The sequence below is a fragment of the Tinamus guttatus genome, unplaced genomic scaffold (genome assembly GCF_059628265.1).
Source record: "Tinamus guttatus ecotype Peru unplaced genomic scaffold, ASM5962826v1 Tinamus_guttatus_pri_ptg000477l, whole genome shotgun sequence".
Classification (NCBI taxonomy): domain Eukaryota; kingdom Metazoa; phylum Chordata; class Aves; order Tinamiformes; family Tinamidae; genus Tinamus; species Tinamus guttatus.
The window spans coordinates 442,655-456,811 of NW_028289011.1; the positions used below are offsets into that span (position 1 = coordinate 442,655).

General features: G+C 50.8%; 1 protein-coding gene across 1 annotated transcript; it reads right to left on the reverse strand.

Annotated features, from left to right (window-relative positions):
* Window positions 1-8,442: 8,442 nt before the first annotated feature.
* LOC148592927 (olfactory receptor 14J1-like) lies at window positions 8,443-9,369 on the reverse strand. Its single transcript, XM_088533050.1, has one exon. It carries the CDS (start codon window positions 9,367-9,369, stop codon window positions 8,443-8,445), a length of 927 nt encoding a protein of 308 aa, XP_088389176.1.
* Between the last annotated feature and the right edge of the window lie 4,788 nt (window positions 9,370-14,157).

Here is a 14,157-nt window from a genome sequence, read left to right on the forward strand (position 1 = left end):
AATTGTTATCGTCTTCCTACACAACTACTTGTATTCTTTCCCCCTCTTACGGTGTCTGTTCTGTCTCACCTGATACCCTCAGTTGTGTTGAATGCTGGACAAGGACTGGCTCCCTAACAGTATGTCTGTAATAAAGTAATTTCTATCAGTACAGTGCGTGAAAGCTGGGCTTTTCCTCCAAAGCTGGTGTCAAGAGTAGGCCCAAGGACTTGCACCCCTCAAGGACCTGCTGCACAGGATTCTGCTTGGGTTCAGCAACACAGAGCTTAGAATCAGGTAATGATCTTTCAGAGACCAAGGGCTGGTTTGACAATTCACCCATCAGACTCCAAGGATAGTGGAGACACTGAATGGTCATGGATTTACACATGCACAGCTCTCCTACGTATTAAGGCACAGTGTCAGACGGCTGTTCTCATGGAGGGGCAGCTGGAGGTGTCAGGAGAGCACAGAGATCCTCCTGGGACTGCATATGCCTGGGATGGCCTGTGAGTAGAGCCTCATAAAGGGAGGTCCTCAAGGATGGAGTTTCTTAGAGGTAAAGCACTGGGTATTCGCAGGCAAAAGAGGACTCTGCAGTCTCAGGAGAGGCAGTGAGGACTCAACTGTTAGAAAGAAGGGAGAACGGAGAGCCCTCTGGGTCATCATCTATCAAACACCAGGGGCAGGATGCATAGGCACAACTGGACACAACAAGCACCCTTGGAAATGCTCTGCAGTCCAGCTGCCCTGGACTGTGCAGTCATCTGCAGTCCCCCGGAGGGATTAGAGGTCATGATACCCATTTGGTTGGGTCTGACTCCTACCCCCGGTCACAGGGGCAGTGAAATGTCACCCTTAGCCATTTTATTCCCCCCTCTCCCAGCTCCATATCCTTCCCAGCTCTGGATCCCTCTGTACTGGCCATTTGGTACTCAGTGGTGCCTCCAGCACTGAACCCCCTTGTCTACACCATGAGAAACAAGAAGCTCAAGGAGGCACCGAGGAAACTTCCTCAATGGGTACAATGTCAGTGCCAAAATCTGTCCTGTGTGCAGTCACTTGTCATTCCCATGTACCTGGCATGAAACATGTGCCCTTCATTTCTTTCTTTCTCAATGTTTACTCTTACCTGCCTGATAAAATAATAATAAATAATTATTTTAAATACAATACAACAATACAGCAGGAACAAAAGGAGGACTAGGGAAAATACACGCCTGCTGCTAAATGGGCCTAGAGACCTGGTGAGACAGGACACAGAAAAGGCCGACTTTGCCTCAGGCTTAAATGCTAAGAGTGACCCTCAGGAATGCTAGGCCCCGGAGACCATGGAGAAATGGAGAAAGAAAGACTTTCCCTTGCTGGAGGAGGATCTGAGTAGGGCTCACTTCAGCAAACTGGACACCCACAAAACCATGGGCTCTGAGGGGACTCTCTTCCACTGTTCAGTGCCCACGTCTAACAGAGCTCCATGAACTGGGGAAATTGAGTCCCTCCAGTTACACTGCTTGCGGCTCTGGCCCTTGGCAAGTGACCTTCACACATCAGAGACTCTCTGAGCACCACCTGATAGATGCAAAAAGGGGCTCACATTGGAATGCTGCATTTATGACACTGCATCTCGCACTGCTTTCATGCCTCCTGACGTTTAGCTTGCTTCCCTTTACCCCTTCTCTGTTTGTCACACTGCACCATTGCATGTGTCACGATCACATCTCAAAGTGCACAAGTGGCAATTTCTCCTCTGGTGTTATTCCTGTGTTTCACACCTCAGACAACTTTTCACCTGTGACCTGCATGGTCAAAGTGACGAATGGGAATAGAAGAAGCTGAGCGCAAGGAAGGACCTTGCTCTACCTTGCTTGGTCTTGTTACAGGCATTGCCTGGTTCAGGCTGGGCTGCTTTTTCTTGGAGAGCAGCAAGAGAAAAAGAGAAAAGGCATATTTCCCTTCTTTTTAAAGTCATTAGGCAATAATTTGCATACTGCTTGTAATGCACACTTGCTACTCAGGGCCATTAGGGCCAGGGGCTTGGGGCATGCAAAGGAGCACGATAAGAAGAGCACCGGCACAGCTCTGGGGCAGATGGGGCGATGGAAAGAACCAGACGCCACTGGAAAGAATGGTCTTCTTTCACTGTTAAAATTAAGGCAGTTCAGAATGATACCTTTAACAAAATAAGCTTATTACACACTGGTGTAAGCATCAGACAAAATAAGCAAGGCAGTGCACCTAGCCATGAGTATATGAGAAAGAGAATATTAATTAAAAGATACATCACCAATTGCCTAAATATGTCATCATCATCCAGATCTGCATTCGCTGGGGAGTCCCTGTTGCAGCAAGGATTTGGAGAACATTCCCAGCAACCGGGAGGTCTTACGTAGTGCATCCACCCGTGAGGTCTCAAAAATCATGGCAAGAGTGTCCATCATTTATACAGCCAAATCAGCAAATCATGATAACTTGCATTTTCTTTGTGAGGAGTAACATCTGATGTGGCATACTTTCCCTATCATGTGCGATGGGGATCTGCTCAGAGCCCAGGACTTGGATGGGAGGGTTCCCTTCAAGGTCAAAAACAGCTGCACGAGAGCTTAAAAAAGCTACAGTTTAACAAGCCTCCGTGCAAGCTGGCATGAGCAGTTCTACAGGTGAGTGTTGTGCGCTGCAAAGGCAGTGCCGTATTCATCTCTAAGTCAACCCCGACTTGGGCCTGTCGTTCAGGCTTTGGCACTTCAGTTCCTCACGTTCCACTCTGTCGTGACACACCAAGTTATATTCGTCCCCACATTGTGGGGCTGCCAAGAGAGTTCTTGGGTAGTGGGAAGGAGCATGAAAAGAGGAAACAGGACCAAAATACAGCTTGGGAAGCTCAGATTGGGCAATAGGATGAAGAAATATCACTTGAAGGATAGTGCAGTGGTGCTACAGGACACCCAGAGCGAGTCTGTCACCACCAATGGCTTTGTGTTTCAAGAAACAGCCACTGAGGATGAAAAAGCTCTCAATGAAGGGAAGGAGAAGCTGTTGTGAGAACTTGCTGGGGAAGAAGATTGGGTGTCTATAGTCTCCAGGGACACAGGAGCAGGTCTAGGATGACCCATGGCAGAGATGGCCAAGGGCGCTGCCAAGGCCCCAACACAATGGATGTCTTTATACTGTTGACTATGGCTGTTGTGTCTGTCACCGAGGCATACCCCAAATCACCAGGACTTCTTTACCCCCTTTATCCTTCTAGGGACCCTGGGAGTTGTCGTGTGCTTGTCCTGCACTCAGCATTGCAGACCCTCACCCAAACACTGATGCCAGGGAGGACATGGGCAACACATGGAGGAAAGGATCTCCCTTCTCAGGGTTTCTCTGCCTGTGCTTGGCCAACGTGTGTTGACAAAACACATCAAGGGTGTATTCGGCATCAGAGCCGCCTGAGTATTTCCTCTACCTAACTATTACCAGTGATTATATTTTTTAGCTTTAATCAGCCCCTGGTGAGTTGTTGTAGTTCATGGCCTCAGTGGGATCCATTAATGCTCTACAAAACTTTAGGGTTTCCTTCAGACTTTGACTTCTCCGCTGATTTCTTCAATCTCCTTTCAATAGCTGCAATTCATGGACTCAGCTCCAAGTACTGCATGGAGCTCATTAAAAAGCAAAAAGCCCTGATAAACCAGGACTCTCCTGGCTATTTCCTTCAACAGTCCATGGCTAATTGGAGAGGTTTGGGATGTGTAGCTGAAAGCTGAAGACAACAATTATATACAAGTATTTCATCTTTTTAAAGTTTTCTATTATTATTCTAAAGAATAGGTGACTGTGGGAGCATATCTAAGTAATCGAGGTTTCCTGATAGATGACGAATACGATGAGCCGGACTAAGACCACGGCAAAAAGATCATGGGAAAGTCACCAGCTGCAAGAACACAGAAGTAGGAGAGGAAGAACCTGTAAAAAAGCTTATCAGTGCAGGATAGAGGACTGTGTGCGGGCAAATCATGTAAACGTGTGCCCCCGATATCTACAGCCAACCTAGTATGGTAGAAGATGTGTGGACAGTAGTTTGCAACCAATTGCAATGTAAGCGTATGCGTGTCTAGATGACTTAACAGAAATGTAGTAGATAAATAGACTGCTGTAACGCGAATAAAGTGATTTCTACTAGACTCATATTGAAGCCTTCAGGAGTCACGTCTGGCCTCCCGCAGGTGACAGCACACCATCGAATTCATAGGCATCCAGAGTGACTCCTAATTAAGTCAGCACTTGTAGGAAAAGCAGTGTCTCAGAGATCAGGCACTGTATGCACAATCTTCCTCCCCACCTCCCCAGCCCTACCATTTCCCTCATCAGCCTCTTGGGAATTTAAATCACTCATGTTGAAAGCTAGCCTTAGTCCACCTAAGTCTGCACTCAGTGTTATAGCTCACCTGCCCCAATTCTCACCTGCTTTACTTAGACAACTGGCTGCAAACAGGCACATGGGGATCTTCTTTTAGTTACAAAGAAACAAAAAATAAAGCAGAGTATAGTTTCATGGAAAATAATGACCCTCTTTGAATGTATGCTAAGTCCATACAATCCGTACATATAGTAAAGACTTGGCTAATGAGGCAGACTGCAGAAAGACAGAGCAAGCTTTAACTCCGCTAAAGGGCAAACCAGCCGCTGGGTCTCTGAGTGAACAGAGTATCAGGAGGAGTCACAATGTGTCCAGAGAGTGCCCTAAAGGGGATGTTAGAAATTGTCACTTGAAACAGGACATGTGGGAATGGGAGATTTAGGTAGACATACAGGAGACAGGGGAGAGAATGGGCCAAGACCCTCGGCATGAAGAGCTGGGCTCACAGCATCACTGATGAGCTGCCACAGACTGAAAAACAACCCACAGAAGTCCTTCCTTTGGCAGTGACTTGGAAAGCCCCATCACTGGCAGGATTCCAGGGAGATGGTGTTTCCCTTCTGTAAGATGGTCCCCAGGACTATGCAGAGATGAGGTGTTAGGTCCGGTTTTCGAATCGCCAGAGAAAGAGGCAAACACCATCGATATTTTGTGCTTTTAATAATAGGAGAACGATAATAAGTATTACCAGCTAGCTGGGGTCCGGGCTTTCCCACGCAAGGGTCACACCACGGACCCCGACTACTTCGGTCGTCCCTCTTTTATACCGTTTTCACCCCCAAAATGTTCCCCCCTCCCGTTTCTCTGTTCTACTTTCATGTTAATGTTATCTGTATTTTATTGCTAACCAGGACATCTGGACAGGCAGCCCCTCCATGCGGAACCTCCTGACTTGCCATTTTTCAGGAGTCGTCCTTGTAGATAGGCAACCCCTCCATGCAGAGCCATCTGCCATGCCATTTATCAAGAGTCCTTGCATTTTGAGACTAAGTATTGACTAGCTTATTAGTACACTCTACATTAACTATTTAATCCCCATTAGTACACTCTACATTAACTATTTAATCCCTACAGAGGAAGAGCGTGAAGGGAGGTTGCAGGGATATTCGCCAGCTTCATCAGCTGCAGAGCAGGGAGCCGGTCATCTCCCAAACTGCTGAGTCAAATGAGATGGGGACTGATGAGTGAGATGGGGACTGCTGGATCAACACCCGCAGCCTGGACCTCAGTTCTTGTTCCCAGTGATCCTGCTGCTCTCCACCAAGGCTCCCAGCTTTGGGAGCTCCTTCCCGAGGGGTCACACAGAAACTGTCACCGCAAAGACCCCTGTGGATCCCAGACTGTGACAGTAGCTGCTCAGGGCTGGAGGCTGCCACAAGAGTCCTGCCTGAGGGTCCCACCTTGCTCAGGGGACAACGTGGCAGCCAGGACTCCTGGGGCTGGGGCTTCCCTGAGCCCCAAGGCTCCCGTGAGGCAGCTCCAACCCTTGTGTGGGTGCTGGGGGCAGAAGGAGGGAATCCAGGGCAGGTTTCCCTGGCACTGGCTGCCCCTCCTCCCCCACGCCGGGGTGGGCAGTGCTGGCTGAGCCCAACACTGCAGCTCACACAGCCCCCAGGCCCCCACACCAGCACCCCCAGCACCAGCAGCCCCGAGCTGGGCTCCCCTCCCTGCCCCGGCCCCGCACAGCCCCCAGCACAGCCAGGAGCCCCGCAGGGCCTCACAGCCAATGGCTGCGCTGGGCACGAGGAGGTCACTGTTGCCGCAGCCCCTGATAGGCCAGCTGCAGGGAGAGGGCGTGTCTGCTGCTTGGGAGGTCCCCGCTGCGGGCAGAGCTGATTGGGCAGCAGCAGGGCTGGCTCTGCCTCGTGACTGTGAGGTCACCGCTCCCGCAGCGCCTCATTGGGCAGCAGCCGGGCCCTGCGGGGCTCTGCGCTGCTGAGATCATCTCCGCGGAGCAGCTGCTGAGCCCGGGCTGGGCTCCTGGCGGGGAAGGGCTGGGGAGGCCATTGCTGCCCTGGAGGGCAGGGCCAGAGAGCTGGGCGGGACGGCGCTGTGACGTCATGTCTTTGTGAGTGCCTGATTGGCCGGCAGCAGGCAGGCAGGCGTGGGTGGTGGGTGGGGGGTCTCTGTGGTGAGAGGAGCTGAGAGGGCAGCAGTGGTTCCTGTGTGGGGAAGGGGTTTGAGGAAGCTGCTGTCTCTGAAGGCCACAGGCAGCAGCAGGGATGTGGTGGGTTTGCACCTGTGAGGTCACCTCCATGTGAGCAGCTGGGTTTGGGGTTTAGGCTTTAGGGCTGTGATCAGTGAAGCAGAGCCTAGTTGGAGACCTGCAACTGTTGGTATCAGGAGTCAGTCAAAACCTGTTCAGTTTATTAATCAGTGACCTGAAGGGGCAGAGTGCACCCTCAGCAAGTTTGCCTAGGATAGAAAAGTGGGAGGAATGGCTGATAGCCCAGGGGTTTGTGCAGGCTTTAAGAGGGACCTGGGCAGCTTGGAGAGTTGGGGGTAGAGGAACCTCATGAAGTTCAACACGGGCAAGTTCAGGGTCTTGCAGCTAGGGAGGAATAACCGCATGCACCAGGACAGGCTGGGGGTTGACCTGTAGGACAGCAGCTCCGAAAAAAGGGACCTGGGAATTGTGGTTGGCAACAAATTGACCATGAGCCATCAGTGTGCCCTTGTGGCCACAGATACTGGTGGCTCAGGTCTGATGGTACTCAGAGTGCCCCCACAATATAGCAATGGCAGGAGATGTCTTTGGGTGGCCACTGGCTCCAGGCTGTGGTGTTTCACTGCGGGTGCAGGAATCGCCCTCCACTGCCCCTTCTTGGGCCTCTTGGGTCCCCACTGCCTCCCTGGGGACTGCAGAGCCCTCCTTTCCCCATGTGCACCTGGGTTTTGTGCTCTACCTTCTGGTCCCTGCACTGTGAGTCATCATCCCTGTTTCATTAAAGCTGCACTCAATGCCCACTCCCAGGCAAACCCTGTGCCTGGAGGTCCCTGGGGGTTCTCTCATCAGCACAGTCACGTGTGGGGCAGCCTGGCACAGGCAATGCAGAGACCATTGCTTATCTGCAGTGGTCACTGAGAGATGAACCCTAGATTCAGGCTAACAGATCACCCTTCAATGCTGAAGTCATCCCCTGGATCTCATGGAGTTCACAAGCCGAAGAGCAGCCCCATTTGTGATTGCACACCCTTGGGCATATTTTTTGATTCCAGTTTCTAAAGAGAGGCCAGATTCAGGACCATCATAGGGCAGATCCCCTTTTATTATGGAAATGTTATTCTGGAATCCAACTGTGGCTTAAGGGAGCCCAAGGACTGGTCCTGCCTGTTCTTCCAGAGTACGAGGAAAAACAAAGCTCTCTCTACCAGGTTATGAGAGTTCCTGGGACATATCTGCAGAATAAAGCATGGAACGACAGCACGGAAATGAGGAGGACAACTCTAAATAGAGAAAGTCTTGCTGCCCTCCTTGAATTTGTCTTCAGGAAAGATGAACTGCCATGGGAAGGCTGCCTCTAGACTTTCCTACAATTCACTCATTTTTAGTTTTGTATGTTGGAGCTTTGCATGGAACCATGGAAACCTGTGGTGACACTTGGTTCCCATTTCTGTCATATTAGAGAGATTTGAGATCACTCTCTAACCATAGCCATGAGAGCTGAGATCTCCTAAACAACACTGGACCCCTGGTCTCACCCCACCTGCCCTTGTCCTGCCGTGACTCTGTACCCCAGAGGTCCCTTGGTGTCAGTGCTGGAAAAGACCCTGCAGAGGGAAACTCTCCTCCCTGCACTGGACACATCCAAGGGAGCTCAAAGAAGTGGCTCAGAGAACCTCCAGTCTCTGCTAGTGAAGGGGGAAGCCTGGCTTCCTGCTTTATCATGGTCTGTGTTTAAGTGCTAAATGAGAGATTCCTGTGCGGATGTGACAAAAACTAGGTATGTTTAATTTTATTTATTATTTTAAGATGGATGTAAGAGAAGTAAAAAGGAAATAAATGGATAAAATACAGCCTTGATACCAGATATCCTGGTGAGTGAATGAAACAGTTGTTATCATTGACCTTGTACCCACTGGATGAGTTTCTTCAGTGCCTCCTTGAGCTCCTTGTTCCTCATGCTGGAGATGAGGGGATTCAGGGCTGGAGGCACCACCGAGTACAGAATGGACACAACCATATCTAGAAGTGGGGAGGAGATGGAGGGGGGCTTCAGGTAGGCAAACAATACAGTAATGACAAACAAGGACACCACAGCCAGGTGCGGGAGGCACATGGAAAAGGCTTTGTGCTGGCCCTGCTCAGAGGGGATCCTCAGCACAACTGTGAAGATCTGCACATAGGACACCACAATGAAAACAAAACACCCAAAGACTAAAGAGGTACTAACAACAAGAAGGCCAACTTCCCTGAGGTAGGAGTCTGAGCAGGAGAGCTTGAGGATCTGGGGGATCTCACAGAAGAACTGCTCCACCGCATTGTTGTGGCAGAGTGGCAGGGTAAATGTGTTCCCAATGTGCAGGAGACCAGTGAGGAAACCACTGGCCCAGGCAGCTGCTGCCATTTTGGCACAAGCTCTGATGCCCAGGAGGGTCCTGTAGTGCAGGGGTCTGCAGATGGCAACGTAGCGGTCGTAGGCCATGACTGTGAGGAGAGAAAACTCTCCTCCAATCAAGAAGACAAAGAACAACACCTGGGCAGCACATTCCGAGTAGGAAATGGCCCTGGTGTTCCACAGGGAATTGGCCATGGCTTTGGGAACAGTCGTGGAGATGGAGCCAAGATCGAGGAGGGAGAGGTTGAGGAGGAAGAAGTACATGGGGGTGTGGAGGCGGTGGTCGCAGGCTACAGCTGTGATGATGAGGCCGTTGGCCAGGAGGGCAGCCAGGTAGATGCCCAGGAAGAGCGAGAAGTGCAAGAGCTGCAGCTCCCGCGTGTCTGCGAATCCCAGGAGGAGGAACTCGTTGAGGGAGATGTTGGACATTTCTCTCTCTCCAGGCTTTGTGGATTGTTCAGAAAAGAAAAGATATTGAGCAGTTATCCTAGATTTTTAAAGTTAAACATCTCCTGGTTTGTAAAAGGGCTTTTCAGTATCTACAGCACCACTTCAAATGAATGTGTATTGAGAGCACAATTTGGGGATTTTTGACATTTATTTTGACATGTATTTTCTTTGGGATGCCCCTCTCCCCTCTGCAGAGTGTTCCTCAGAGGCAGAATTTTTCAGCATTTCTACTGGGAATCGTGAGAAAATGGATTTATAGTCATGTTATGCAGAGTGAGGAGAGCTCCTCTGCCTATTAGCCATGATTGCAGCTGTTGTGTGCCCAAACCTCTTTGAAGTGCATGGTGATCACCCTAATCAGTTGCCCTAGAAAGAACCCAGCCCCTCCTAAGAGCAGACAAGTCCAGTTTCAAAACCTCGAATCTCCAACTTCTCTCCCTTTCTCAGGGCACCTGAGGGAGGTCTCCAAGCTTCGCTTCTAGCCAATATGCAGGGCTCTTTCCAGCTGCCCATATGCAGTTTCCAAACCGTTTTTTCATACTCTCAGTCTCTGTAACAGATTCTTCAGAGGTCTCCTGGACATCACAGAGATGGCAGGAGGCAGCAATGTCCCTCCTGAGGGCACCTCCGAGTCTGTTAAGACATTACAGGCAAAAGGGTCAAATGAAGTTTCATTGAAGATGGACTGTGCTTAAGGGAGAGTTAGCTCAGTTCCTAAACCCCTGGGTTGCATTTCCTGAAGTTGCACAGGTTAGAGGAGACTGGAGACGCCTCACTCCCATGCATATTCCTCTCTTCCGCAGCTTGCAGGGTAGGTGTCTGAACTGCATCTGAAAACTCTGCAACCCCAGGGAGCCCAAGAGAAGAACAGGAGGGGGAACAAGGAGCAATCCTGCGATCCTTCTGCCAAGGGGAGAAATGAAAGACAGGCAGAGGGACACTCAGGAACACCCTTACCTCACCTATGTGGGAGTGCTACCTCACAGATGGTGACACTGCAGGCCATGCATCTGAAGCCCCTATATTGGGCAGCAGGAAATGTGCCCATAGCAGGAGGGATGCCCCTGTCCTTTGGCAGAGATCTGGCTGTAGTGGAGTGGGCTGATACCCTGGATCCCAAGGCTGTTAGGGCAGAGAGGCTGCAGAGAGGATGGCAGCTTACTCTGTCCCAACAATTTTTGTCAGTCTGTGCTCACAGAGACATCACTTTTGTGTGCTCATTTCTGCCCTACAGAAGCCTCTGGGGACAGGGCACTGTCCAGGGGCATCGCTGTGCAGGCACTTTACGGAGCAAGTAAAATAAACTGCACAAAGGTGATGCTGATGCTGTCTGCAGACTAAGGTGGGTTGAAGAGGCTCTATAAAGTTTCTCACAGACCTATTGATCTCTGAGAGGGAAGGCTTGAGTCCCAATTGCTTGGCAAAACAGAATACACTCCTCTTTTCTCCCTGCAGCAGTTAAGGAGATAACTGAAAGTGCAGACAGGAAGAGGAAAGTTCCTGCCCTTGGAAGTAGCCCCTTTCCTGATCTTCCTCTTGAAAAGACTCTTGGGACATGTCCTGCACATGAACAAGGTGAGCAGACTTGACCGAGGCAGCACAGTCTCTACAGGAAGATGGTCATGGCTGACGGGGAGCCAGCCCTGTCAGAGCTTCTCTGTGCAGCACTGACCCTTGCAGGCAGCAGAGTCACTGCCCAGGGTGCTCCCTCGGGTGCAGGGATGCTGCTCTGATTCAGAAACCTGGAGAGACAAGTGCACACCCAGCACTTGACACCCCTGCAGCGATACCTGGAAGAAAGGAGCAGGAGGCCCTGCCCTGTGAAGGTGCATCAGGGAATCCCTGAGCTGAATCAGCTCCTTCTCCTGCCATGCCCTGGATACTCCCGGAGAGACAAGTCCTATCAGTCATGGGGTGGGATGGGTTCAGAAGATCCCTCCAGGAACCTCAGCAGCGTTGCCAAGCAGCCAGAGACTTACCACGAAAGGGCTTGTGAAGATTTCTTCCTTCAGTGAGCTCTGCTCTGTCCTCCCGCTCCACACTGCCGTTCCCCTCTCGCTGCCTTCTCTCCTCTGCTGTCCGCAGCAGCAGGCAGTGCCCGCAGCCCTGCTGCTCTTGGCACAGGAGCTGCTCCTGCACTCGCCTGTCTCTGGGCAGTGCTGCCAGGCTGCCATGAGCTGCCTCCATCCCAGGAGCCTGGCCCCGCTCAGGAGCAGAGGCCCAGCTGAACTCACCAATTTCTCTGTCCCTTGTGCTCCCTCCTCCAGGGAAGCATGCACTGTAGTCAACTAAAATAATCCCTGATTGTCCCTCTCTAAACACTAGGAAAGACTGGTGTCAGCACTGTGGTTTGTTTCATCAGAGCATAGTTACTTGGAAGAGCTGAAAATGTCCCACTTAGGAAGCCCCTCTTCCCAACTCTTAGCTGGGCAAGATAAATGAATACAAGAATAGAGCTCACTTTCCCAGTGTTCAGATATTGGTTGATGTTATCCAGTTTGGGATTCTTAGGCTGGTTTAGAAGACCCTGGGCTGCCATGGTATTCTGTGGTGAGCTCCACAGAAATGCACAGAAGGTGGGATTCCCCTTGCCCAAGCTGAAGTGAGCACAGCAGGGATGCCTGGATGGGAGGTCTTGCTCTATGCTCCCAATCACTGGTCATTCAGGGTGGGTGTCAGCTGCACACACACAAACCCTTGGTGACACTGGAAGGGTCAGAGGTGGTTGAAGGCATGTGCCAGTGTCTGATTGCTACGATCACCATATCTACTTTCTTCTAGATCATGTGTTGGGACCGGGTAGGGAATTGCTTTGGTCGCCCAAAATGTTATCAGATGCCCACTGCTACCAGAGCTCTACTCACTAGGAAGCTGAGACACGAGCAGATGCCGACATTGAAACAATTCATCTCATTCTGTTCAGGCATTGTCCCTTTCAAGTGGTTTTGGGCACTCAGGTTTCTTAACAGTGCCCACACATCTGGATCCCACCACTGTCCTTCAGCCAAGTCCTAACAGTCTAAGCCAAGCTTACTTCATAAATGAGAAAGGCACATCACACCAAGGTCTCCGCATCCTTCATACCTTCTAGCTCTCCCTCTCTTTAAACTCTTCACACTCCTAGATGGCATGAACAGGACTTGGGCCAATGATGACCTTAGGCTGTGAACTCAGGCCAAGGGACTTTTCGCTGGCATCTTGTCAGGCATCATCCTTAGAAGGATTCTATGACAGGAAGATGGAGATTTGCCCGCCCCTGGGCAGCGTCCTGGCATGTACTGGCCTTATGTGACAGGATGCCCCAGGAATAAAACATGAGGGCAGACTCCAGTGGGACGGAGACTCCCAACATCGAGGTGAACGTTGTCTCCTGCAGGGATGCCCGCTATAACTGAGAGCCTGCCAGCCTCTCCACTCCACTCTCTTGGAGAAATGTGTGGTCTCATAGTTCTGCTGGCAAGTATTATTCAGTAACTGTTTCGTATTCCTTTGTACTTGTAGCTATGTTGCTTTGATTAAAGGCATCAGTGTCAGTAAGTCTGTCTCATCAGCTGTGTTTTTATTGCTGAATCCCGAGCCCATCTGGCACACCTGCTCGGGAGCAGAGGCCCAGCTGAACTCATGAATTTCTCCATCCCTTGTGCTCCTTCCTCCTGGGGAATGTTCACTGGAATAGACTGAAATAATCAACAGTGGTCTCTGTCTAAGCACTGAAGGAAGATTGATGCCAGCATTGCAGCTGGTCTCATCAGACGATGGTTATTTGCAAGAGGTGGAAATGTCCCACTCTGGAAGACCCTATTGGCATCTCTTAGCTGAGCAGGACACCTAGATGGGGACAAGAAGAGAGCTCATTTTCCCAGAGTTCAGGTATTGACTCAGATGAGCCAGGCTGGGCTTCTCAGGCTGGCCTAGGAGGCCCTGGGCTGGATTGGAATTCAGATCCTTCCCATGTGCTCTACAAAAGCACCTAGGAGGTGGGATTCCCCTTTTGCGGGCAGAAGGGAGCACAGCAAGGCTGTGTGCAAGCAAGATTCTGCTCTATGCACCCTTTAATATCACTCGGTATGGAGGAAGAAAGCCAGATGCTCACACACAAGCACATAGTGACACTGAAAGCGAGCGAGGTGCTTGAAGGCATGCACCTACTTCCTTCAAGAGCGTGAACTGGGGACTAGGTAGGGAGTTGGTGACATGAAAGGACACCGGATGCCCACTGCCACCAGAGCTCCTCTCACTAGGCTGCTGAGGCACATGCAGACACTGCAAGCACTTGATGTCGATCAGTGCAGGCACTTGACTCAGTGACACCAAAACAGGCCCACAGGGACAGGTGGGCTGCCTGGGGTGTCCAGCACAACCCCATGTCTCTAGTAGATACAGCAGGGCATCTATAGGAAAACCAGGACCCTTTGGAGTGGTTGCTGGCAAGAGCCTAGGAAGACTCGGATTTCCTGACAGTGCCCAAACAACTGGATGCCACCACTGCCTTAGGCCTAGTCCTCCTTATGTACAGTCAAGCGTGCTTCAGAAACGGGAGAGGCACATCACCCCAAGGTGTCTGCTCTAGTCACTGCACCCTTAACACCTTCTATCACTCCCTCCCCAGAAACCCTTCACAACCCTAGAGGATATGAAGAGGAAATGGGCTAAGGGTGACCTCAGGCTGCCAGATCACAGGCTGCCCACATCCAGGGATGTTATGATGTTATGATGTTATGATCAAGCAGTCCTGTCTCACATGCTGATCACTGAGGGATGCCACTA

Bases quoted from the DNA above. Each gene is read 5' to 3' on its own strand.
- LOC148592927 (XM_088533050.1), bottom strand. From the start codon at position 9,369: ATGTCCAACATCTCCCTCAACGAGTTCCTCCTCCTGGGATTCGCAGAC.